A 10,106-nucleotide genomic window follows, 5' to 3' on the forward strand; every position below is an offset into this window, starting at 1 on the left:
TGTAGTCACATAGACCTCTACCACGACATTAAATACGGTGAACATTTTGGAAGCATCTCTGTCATAGAGGGTCCTTGAACCACCCTCTACATTTTGGAAGGCCTTTTAAATTGGAAATGACCTCCTAGAGCAAGTCAACTATATCCTTTTACCTCCTATCAAAAATTTCCTTTTTGTCCTCATTTGAAAGCTCCAATGCGACTCCACCTATCTATTTGCTAGGAGATTACCTATGGTAATGCACAACCTTCAAAAGGGACCCCACCTATCTACTTGCTAGGATATCACCTATGGGTGAGACTTCCAATTTGGAAGGACCTCTATTTTGGAAGGCCTATGTGCAGGTGCTCTTAGTGCACATGCCGACATGCGCCAAGGACCGCAATTGACCAATTTCTTGTCCGTTGCCCTTTTTGTGCAACAAATGAACTGATGACATTTGGCTTCCACATGGACACGCCAAAGATTCGGGCAATGAAAAAACCATAGTAGCTTCGTGAACACTGAATAAGGGCTTGGGTACCTTCATTGCATTTGGCAGCCATACTTGACGCGGAAATTGAGCAGATTTTGTAAAAGTTTGGGGTGGGTGGTGTGTAAGAGCCTTAAAAGGGACCGTGCTATCTGGGCTACTCTACCATCGTTGCATTCTTGCTGTTGTATTTTAGTAGCAGTAAACCATGCACGAAATCCTATGTTTCATGCGAAGACGAATCACATTGAGATCAAGTATCATTTCATTCGAGAGATGCTTGAGGACAAGTGCATCGAGCTTGTCAACCTACACACACATGATAGCCCTGCTAACCTTCTCATGAAGGGTTTACCTCCTGAGCATTTTGCATATTTTCGTGACTTGATGGGTATTGGGTAGAGCCGTCATACTCTATTTACCCCTTTCTTCACTTATTGACACATTGGCTTTGAAGTGGGAGGTTGTTGGGGTAAAAGCCATTAGGCCAATACCATCATAGGCTAACCGCTCCACTAATCCTAATCTCATTATTTCTTATTGATAATATAGAACAATAAGGAGCTCACATATAGCGTGAGATGAAGCTCCACCAAAACACTCTCTCTCTCTCTCTCTCTCTCTCTCTCTCTCTCTCTCTCTCTCTCTCTCTCAGCCCTTGCATCCCTTGCACCCTGCGCACTTATCAACAAATCATTAACTCATGTGGCACTACTTTATCCAAAGGTCCACAATCTCTCTCAAGAGTTCCATGCTTTACTAAGGCCTTATATTAGCCTCATGGAGAAGACTCGGGTGAAGGTTCTTGACCCTTCTGCTTTCTTTCCTGTCTTTTAGCCCATGTTCTAGGTGTTCATGGTGGTGTAGGTTGAGGAAGAGGGGATGGATTAACCATTGGAGTTTGGGGATGTGATAGTGGAGATGGAGGTGGTCAGGTTGGTGTCTTCTGCATTTCAAGTTTATTCTCTATATGTGCATTAATAGGTGTTGGCTTAGGCTGCATACGCACCAAATGAATGCATGCCCGTCACTTTTGGGGACGAGTGGGGAGACATTATGGACCAAACATGACTTATTTTTAAAAAGTGGATGCAATTTTTGTAATCACTCATATAGCTTAGAGCGCCTTCACATAGACCCGCATTAGGGAAAATTTGGACTCACAAAGAAGCTTTATAAGGAGTTTGACTTCCTCTCTCATGTCCAAAACGGGTGTGCGATAATTTTTTTGCAAATCAACTCTAAACTTGGCGAAGATTTGACAGTTAGAATCTACTCTTCAAGCTCTTTCTATTGATATACAGAACGCCATGAGATTCCTCATGTTTTGAAAGATTCTATTTTTTATTCTTTAGATTTTAGACGGAGTTATCATATCACAAGAGAATCAAAAATAGAATCTTTCAAAATATGAGGAACTAGAGAATCAAAAATAAAATCTTTCAAAACATGAGGAATCTTGTGGCGTGATATATATCAATAGAAAGAGCTTGAAGAGTAGATTCTAACTGCCAAATCTCCGCCAAGTTTAGATTTGATTTGTAAAAATTTACTGCACGTCCGTTTTGGACATGAGAGAGGAAGTCAAACTCCTTATGAGGCCCCTTTGTGAGTCCAAATTTTCCCTAATGATAGCGGCGTTTTCCCTTTCAAGTTAAGAAATGTAGTCACATAGGCCTCTACCACCACATTAAATACAGTGAACATCTTGGAAGCATCTCTATTATAGAGGGTCCTTATACCTTCCTCTACATTTTGGAAGGCCTTTCAAATTGGAAATGACTTGCTAGAGCAAGTCAGCTAGATCCTTTTACCTCCTATAAAAAAATTTCTTTTTGTTCTCATTTGACAGCTCCAATAGGACCCCACCTGTCTACTTGCTAGGAGATTACCTATGGCAATGCATAGCCTTCAAAAGGGACCCCACCTATCTACTTGCTAGGAGATCACCTATGGGTGAGCCTTCCAATTTGGAAAAACATCTATTTTGGAAGGCCTATAATGTGCAGGCGCTCTTACTAGTGCACATGCTGACATGGGCCGCAGTTGATCAATTTCTTGTACGTTGCCCTTTTTGTGCAACGAATGAACTGATGACGTTTGGCTTCCACATGCCTCGTCACTATATGGCACGGCTCTGGGTCATAGGGGATCTAGGGCCCAAATTTGGGGGGGCGAGGCGACTTTAATCTCCACCGTCGGATCACGCAGTGAACTAGGGGTGGGTGAACTAAGGGTGAACTAATGGTGAATTAGGGGCAGGTAAGCTAGGGGTGGGTGAACTGGGGGTGAACTAGGAGCGCCTAAACTAAGGCATGATCATGTGCCATGCCAACATGGACAGCGATGCGCGCTAACGTGGCGGTAGAGCATTCATGTGGCAACCAAGACGTCCCAGGTTCGACACACACCTCGCGAAGCGGGTGAACTTGGGGCACAATTTTTGCCCCGAGTTCACCCCCTGGTTCACCCCAAGTTCACCCCCAGTTCACTGCGTGATTCGACGGCCGAGATCAAAGCCGCCTCGTGCTCTCAAATTGGGGCCCTAGATCCCCCCGGCCAGAGCCGTGCCATATAGTGACGAGGTTCCACATGGGCACGCCAAAGATTCGAGCAATGAAAAAAATCCTGGCAGCTACGGTCTACCATAGTAGCTTCGTGAATAAGGGCTTGGGTACCTTCATTGCATCTGGCAGCCATACGTGAGTCAACAGTAACGTGACGCGGAGTGGCTTGTCATAAGAAAACCTAATCAGTTTTGTGGGAAGCTTTCACGCAGAAAATATTCATGGTTGTGCAGAAGCAGTAGGAGGAGGATGGATAGACGGCTTTGATGCGGGTGATCGTCATTTAACAGGTATCGTACTCGTGCTTTGTGAATGAATGTTATCATGAGAAAATGAGGTGAATGGATGTATTGGAGGCCATGGTGAACCTGTGTCATTGACATAATCTATTTTATGGTATAGGAGAAAGGTCCCTTCGTGACCTTTCCCTGTAATACTGCAACCTGCATGGCGAGCGGCAAGGAAGGAGCAGTATTGCTGGGAAAGGTCACTAAGGGCGCATTAGCACAGGCAACGTGACAGCGTTTTGCACATGTAAGCAAGCGTTTGTCGCGTTCTGAAAACGCTGTCTATTACATGCCTCCACTCTGCCAATTTCGACAGAGTTGGAGAAACGCTGCAGCATTGGACAATTTGTAGGCAAATTTTCAGGCTCGGTAACCAAAGTAGATGTACAATGGGGAAGGGCTGCCCCGCAAGCCCGGACCTTTACGGATATCAGTATATTATCCTTTTTTGATATTGTTAGTGAGTCACAAATTATGTATCAAGGATGGTTGCATGGCCTACATCAGTTTCTGGAGAGAGTTTTAGATACTACGTCCCTTGTTATAAGTGCAAAGGGTAATAATGTATCCTCTTCCATTGCAAAAGCAAAAATTGTACAATTTTATGAGACAAGGAAGAGTCACTTCTGCCTATCCAAACCTGTGGCCAATCATGTTGTCGTCAACAGTCCGCTTTAGCGGCGTTAGTGAAGAATTTGATGATTCTGGGCGATTGTTGCATGCACATCAATATTTTCCTTTAATCTGCAAAAATGGCATGTGGGTGTGGTTTACAAACATTGAAACAGTACTGCCTACAATTTTATTGGGTAAGGAAAAAAAGAAGTTACCTTGGTGAGATAGGTATGCTCAATATCCACCAATGTGAATAATGAAGAGCACAAGGTGGATACTAATCTATTGGGCATGTACAGTAATGTATTGTGTAAGGTCTTTTCCAAAGCCTCCAATGATGCAATCTTGCATGTTGTTTGAGTCCAAAGCGTTGTGCAACGACACGTATACATCTTCATTCAGGCCCATAGAACCAATCTTGTGCAGCTCCAATATATGGCCTGATAAATGGGCTGATGATTTCTGGTTAGGGAGGCAAATGAGAAGTAACTTTCTTTCTACCACATCTTTACCAAGGAGAAGTAGACAAACAGGGAACGACACTGTGGGCTTTCCCATCAAGTGCTCTATGGGCACCTCAAACGATCCTGCTTCTTTCATGTCTTCATCGCTAAATTCAAAATGCAAGATATGGGAGGATGGATTTTCTTTATCTTCGCTTGCAATGGTTCGGCTTGTGACGGATTTGCCTCCAAATGTTAGACGTAGTGGAATGCTGAATGTTCTGTTTTGATCATTGGCAGGGTGGTGGTTTTCAAATATAAGACAATAGTCAAGAGCTCTTTGAGCTCTTCCTACTGATGTGTCCTTGGAAACCACTCTCCCATGTACCACTTTGGCCTTCACCTGTAGAGATCCATTTGCAAGCAGCTTTTCCACTTGCATGTCGACCTCCTTGGGACGGGAAGCATGCTCGAGCTTCTCATTGTGCCCATGAAAATCAGGGGCCCAAGACATGTGCGGGAGTGCGCTTCCTTTCTGGTTGACGGTGCAGAGCTCAAGAAGCATGGCGGAGCCACCCACTTTGGCAAGCTCCAGGATTTGTTCAGGCAAGGGCTTTCCGGTCCGGAGCTTCTTGAGTCTGAGGCCCAGCAAGCCTAGTAGGGCCAGCACCCTGTCCTCTTCATTTGAGCAATCCCGCCCTCCCACCTCGCAAATCACGTGGCACGGCCTCCAATTCCCTTCTGTTGCTAGGGCACAGTAGAGCCCCCTTAACACTTGAATATCCCTTGATGGCTTTACAAACAAGCAGATATGGTTTATAAGGACACCATCTTATGCAAGATTGAGTTAAGAAGCAATAGAGATGTTGAACTCTTAGTAGAACTAATAGATTGGCACATACCTTGTCCGGTTTAGGTCCGCAGCTTTCTAGTAATCGACTATGACATTGCATCAATGCAAGGTATACCTCCCGATCGAAGAAATAACTCATTTGCTTTTGTTGAGTTATGTTTGCTTGTCGGATCATGGGCCGAGAGCCGCATGCTGAGCATGTTGTCTCACCACAGATGATGCCATTGCTCTCTTTGTCACTGGTTATCTCCAACAGAGGTTCCTGAAAGTGGTTTCATAAGTAATTGAGCCAAGCTTTATGGTTTAGAGAATTAAGAGTTTTTTCAGCAGGCATCAAACTGGTCACCATTTTTCTAAGCTCTCTTTTTTTCTTCTTTTTTCTGTGTTGTGTTTTTTTGTGGGTGGTGGTGGTGGTGATTTGTTTGGGAGGGGGGGTGGCGTGGGCGGTGTGGTATTGAAAAAAGTTTTGACATCTTTTGCACTTACTTTGGCATGCAAAGATTTTCTTTCTTGCAGAAGGTCTCGACGAGACAGCTTATTCGATTTATTGTCATCTTTGCAGCATTTGTCAAGGTATCTATAGCATGTGGGTCCCACAGTCCATGGCTGATCATCATTTTCCCATGCACAATCATCATGTGGAGATCTCTCATCAATAAGTTGCACAATTGACTTCCACTGCGGATTCCGAAACTCAAAGCCACCAATCCAATCCAAGTCATCGTCTTTAAAGTGATGAAAAAAGAATTCATCAAGCTCTGCACTAGGCATGTCTAAAAAGCATTTGCAAAGACCACTTTTTCCTTTGTCTTTGATTAGCTTGTTGATTAAGGCCACAAATCTATGGTCAATGCCTCCTTCCACAAGAAAACTCACTTGCTGAGGTAGCAAGAACTCTTGAAAGGTCCAAACTCGGGTAAACCAACGAGGCAAACATCCGATTGACTCGCCCCATAGTCCATTCGCCTTGCCAAAACCATGGCTGACCACATAGCTGCCCTTGGTTAAGCTAAAGAAACCGCCCATGTTATTGATCTCATGACTTTTCTCAGCCCTGACAAAAATGCAAAAACTTGTTCAAACTTCATATGACAGTTTGCCAATCTTAAATGCACATTTGCGTTAACATAATTTACTAAACTTCCAAAAATTTCCAAAATACCCCTGACATTTGTGGAAGTTCCCAATTAAATTAAAATTCTTAGGATGACGTATGCAAGGCAACTCATTATGACATTTGCACATTATGGCATACTGACAAATTTCACATCTACTATCTACTAACATAATATGGCGGAAGGGGGAGCTCTTTACACGTGTCGCAATCTGCGACCTAAAGGCTAAAGTCCAAAACTAAAAAAAACCCCTTTGCATGCGAAAGAGGGAGAGAGATCGGTGACTGGCCGTACTAATGCACAAAAATCAAACAGCACAAGGAAGCTGGCTACTTACTCTTGGGTTTGGTTTATGCAGAGGGCATCGAACCAAATATATCGCACTCCATCAGCATGCAGCAATTGAAAGATGTCCATTATATAAGAATAGCAAGGTTCCTGCCTCAAGTCTTCATTTCTAAAGGCAAGGCTGTATGCATCCTCATCTTCACCTACAGAAGCTCCAATGCTGAGCCCAATCCTCTCTGACATTTGGCGAACCAAACCGCTCCATGTGTGCGAAAGAACATGGAAACCCCAGTCGTGCGGCCGCACAAAGTGAATGCCGCCACCCTCTGAGTTTAACGTTTCCGGAATATCGATCACTCTTATGGGGTGCTCCAATAGTTTATCCATCAAACACAAATTGGCAGTGGGCTCTTGTTCTTCTTCCCCTACCCTGCAGGGAATAAGACCTCTCTCTCTCTCTCTCTCTCTCTCTAACACACACACACACACACACACACACACACACATAAGCAAGCTCTAAAACATGATAATGAAGCAAAAGCTGAGTGACTAATTAATGGGCGCCCACTGGTGGCGATGAGATACCTTGTGTTTGTGTGTGTGTGTGTGTGAGAGAGAGAGAGAGAGAGAGAGAGAGTGTGGATTGAGTGGCTGCTGATAAATGAGCGCTCTTATTAAGAAAGTGCAGCAAGGAGATCCGCAAATGCAAGGTACTAAACTTGAGTGTGTGTGTGTGTGTGTGTGAGAGAGAGAGAGAGAGAGTGGATTGAGTGGCTGCTGAGAAATGAGCGCTCTTATTAAGAAAGTGCAGCAAGGAGATCCGTAAATGCAAGGTACTAAACTTGACTAGTCAGCCAAGCCGCACGCGACTTTTGTGAGTAAAGAGGTAGACATTGGATAGGAGAGTGTCCTAAGCCAACTTGCACAATAACTTGCAAATATATTTTCTATCCTCTCCTATGGGGTATTTTGTACTCGTGTAAAGAGGTAGACACTCGATAGGAGAGTCTCTTAAGCTAAAACTCCTCTATTAACAATGAAAGAGAAGGGACTTGGGAAATTTAACATTGAGGGCTTTCATACTTGACAAATCAAGTTGAAAGGCTACTTAATGAGAAAGTAGTTGTGGGGAATAGTCAAGCCAACGCTTGCTGCTCTGACATCTAATATTGGTGCACAAATTATGACACAAGCTATGAGTGCACAAAATCAAGCCAAGGACAAGCAGGCATTAGGATTGGGCTGGGTTCAAACTTGCGGGGCAAGAAAGCAAGGGGCACATGCTCCAATTAAAAAGCTCCATTTGGACAAGTGCCTGGAACAAGGCCTGCAGAGCTGTTTTCTTCCACCGCTCATTGTGAACCCACCCTTGGACTCTGGACTCCGTCTTGAGTCTTGACTAAAGTGCTTCTATTAACACAAAGTAAAGACTTAATTTGTTCAAGCATGGCTTGCATGTGAAGAAACAAGTGAAAGGGTCACGACGGCTTTCAAAAACAATAAGAAAGTGATAAAATTGTTAGGTTGAATTAAACTGGTATCAGTGTTTGAGAAAGGATTGCCTCAGCTTAGTCATGATCAAACCGATTGAAAATCGAGACTAGTTAGCTACAAACCATGGTAAACGGAAGAAAAACAGATGAAATATGTTAGAAAATCGTCCAAAAATTCTGCAAATCTCAAAAAAATTGCTAGTATTTCCAGTTTTCTTCTTTGTGAAGAGGAACTCGACCAGCAGCCTTTCTCGAACGTTAACTTTGACTGGAATCAAGCTATAGAATGCAAGAAATATAAAGCCATGTGAAGTTGTGAAATGAAAGGTGAAATAAAAAGAACTAATTAATATGTGTGTATGTGTAGAATTTATTAGAATTATGCAAGGTGAAGCTTCACTTTAGCATTCTAAAACAATAGAATGCAAAAAAAACAAGCTAAAGATTTACGACGGCCTACAGAAGAAAGAGAGAGAGAGAGAGAGAGAGAGAGAGATACCTCGACTCCAACGAAGTGAGAGAGTGGGGGGGCACTCCCATATGCAACACATTAAAATCCAAAACCGTTCAAATGTCATATGGAGATCATCCAACAATTCAATTCAATGATAGAAGAATTGCACAAAAAATCTTCGCTTTTCCTTATGCCCTTATATATGAGTGTTATATTAATTGACCTCATGAAAGCATAAAGCATATAAAATATTAGTGAGAGTTTAAAAATTGATCTAATTCTTGTATAAATATATCAATAAAACAAATTACACGTTATTAAATGAAATAAATATAATATCTTTAGGATAGAAATGAATATTGAAAATGTCTAAACTTAATTCCTAATAATGATACATGCACTAAAGTAATAAGGTGATATTTACATATCAAAATAAAAAGCTGAAAAAAAAAAATTTAGTTGTGATTTTTTATAAAAGCTATTCCCTAATAATAATACATGCACTAAAGTAATAAGGAGACATTGCATATCAAAACCAAAAGCTGAAAAAAGAAATCTTAGTCCAAGTAAAAAAATTGTTCGTTCAAGAAAAATTTATAAATTTTTAGTTTGAAATTGTCTGTAAATGGAAACAAAATTTACAAGAAAAAAGTATGTTTAAAATCAAAAAGCTGGCAAGAAAGTAATTAGATCCTTAAATGAAAAGACCCATTTATAAATTACAATGATTAAAAGAGACACTTACATTATGACAGAAAAATATAACCTTTATAAACTTATAAACTAAACAAAGATTTAAAAAACAAAAAAGTCAAGTGAGCATTAAATAAAGGGACCAAATTACAATGATGGAAAGACCCATTTACATTATATAAATAAAATATAATCTTTATTAAACAAAAAAGTCAATTGAGCATTAAAAGAAGGGACCAAGTTGAAATGATGTAAAAACCCATATATATCTATACTATTTTATAATGCAGCTTAAAAATTTCAAGGAAGGAGAGACTATTCACATGTCACTCAGTGGCTCATTTGACATAAAGCCTTACAAAACATATGCTATAAAATGCAAAAGTAAAGGGTAAGATTGAAAATGCAAAAGTGAAGGGTAACATTGTAAGAAATGACAAGCTTTAGCTTTTCAGGCTAGAAAATCAAATGGCTTTAACTTTACATAGAATAAATGTTCTAGCTTGAATGCACGTAATCTACAGAAAGCCCTTATAGGATAGCTCTGTGTATATAGGGATAATCGAAGATCAGGCTAGTGCTTACTCTACTGAAAGTTACTGCTCTCTCTTTAATCTAATACAATCTCGCGCTTTTTTATGGTTTTATATAAAAAAAAGGAGTACTTTTAGTAGAGATTTTGTTATTTAATGAGAATTTAATTATGAAATATATAGTTGGTATTGTTTTTTCAAGGGTTTTTTACAAGATCAATATTGATATTTTTATAAAAGAAATTGAAAGGTTGTATTTTTAAAAGAGTTTTAAAAAAAAAACCGATCGAAAA

General features: G+C 41.0%; 2 protein-coding genes across 4 annotated transcripts; one reads left to right on the forward strand and one right to left on the reverse strand.

The window, feature by feature from the left end:
• The first annotated feature begins 3,064 nt into the window (after positions 1-3,064).
• LOC147456308 (uncharacterized) lies at positions 3,065-3,729 on the forward strand. Its single transcript, XM_086514827.1, has 3 exons — positions 3,065-3,174; positions 3,241-3,329; positions 3,442-3,729. The coding sequence occupies exons 1-3, from the start codon at positions 3,065-3,067 to the stop codon at positions 3,471-3,473; spliced, it is 231 nt and encodes a 76-aa protein (XP_086370953.1). The 3' UTR covers positions 3,474-3,729.
• A 152-nt stretch (positions 3,730-3,881) lies between these two features.
• On the reverse strand, positions 3,882-7,400 carry LOC147456309 (uncharacterized). 3 transcript variants are annotated; one of them, XR_015188451.1, is made up of 5 exons: positions 6,690-7,218; positions 5,724-6,291; positions 5,287-5,499; positions 4,157-5,177; positions 3,882-4,070 (listed from the first exon to the last, which is right to left on the reverse strand). XR_015188451.1 is itself a non-coding variant. In XM_086514826.1 (5 exons), exons 2-5 carry the CDS (start codon positions 7,025-7,027, stop codon positions 4,224-4,226), a joined length of 2,073 nt encoding a protein of 690 aa, XP_086370952.1. In that variant the 5' UTR covers positions 7,028-7,070; positions 7,226-7,400; the 3' UTR covers positions 3,882-4,223. The 3 variants fall into 3 exon arrangements, 2 of the variants coding, with proteins under 2 accessions (XP_086370952.1, XP_086370950.1); XM_086514826.1 differs by adding an exon at positions 7,226-7,400 and having other exon boundaries at positions 3,882-5,177; positions 6,690-7,070; XM_086514824.1 differs by having other exon boundaries at positions 3,882-5,177.
• Positions 7,401-10,106: the final 2,706 nt, after the last annotated feature.

This window comes from Adiantum capillus-veneris, chromosome 6 (genome assembly GCF_014529385.1).
Source record: "Adiantum capillus-veneris isolate H3 chromosome 6, ASM1452938v2, whole genome shotgun sequence".
Taxonomy (NCBI): Eukaryota; Viridiplantae; Streptophyta; class Polypodiopsida; order Polypodiales; family Pteridaceae; genus Adiantum; species Adiantum capillus-veneris.

Excerpts from the sequence above, each read along its gene's own strand:
- LOC147456308 (XM_086514827.1), top strand. The coding sequence starts at position 3,065 with ATGGGCACGCCAAAGATTCGAGCAATGAAAAAAATCCTGGCAGCTACG. Across the intron at positions 3,175-3,240 it reads ATTGCATCTGGCAGCCATAC|CTTTCACGCAGAAAATATTC; the intron begins GTGAGTCAACAG and ends TTTTGTGGGAAG. Across the intron at positions 3,330-3,441 it reads GGGTGATCGTCATTTAACAG|GAGAAAGGTCCCTTCGTGAC; the intron begins GTATCGTACTCG and ends TTTATGGTATAG.
- LOC147456309 (XM_086514824.1), bottom strand. The coding sequence starts at position 7,147 with ATGTGTGTGTGTGTGTGTGTGTGTGTGTGTGTGTTAGAGAGAGAGAGA. Across the intron at positions 5,500-5,723 it reads GAAAATCTTTGCATGCCAAA|GAACCTCTGTTGGAGATAAC; the intron begins GTAAGTGCAAAA and ends AACCACTTTCAG. Across the intron at positions 5,178-5,286 it reads GCGGACCTAAACCGGACAAG|CCATCAAGGGATATTCAAGT; the intron begins GTATGTGCCAAT and ends TTGTTTGTAAAG.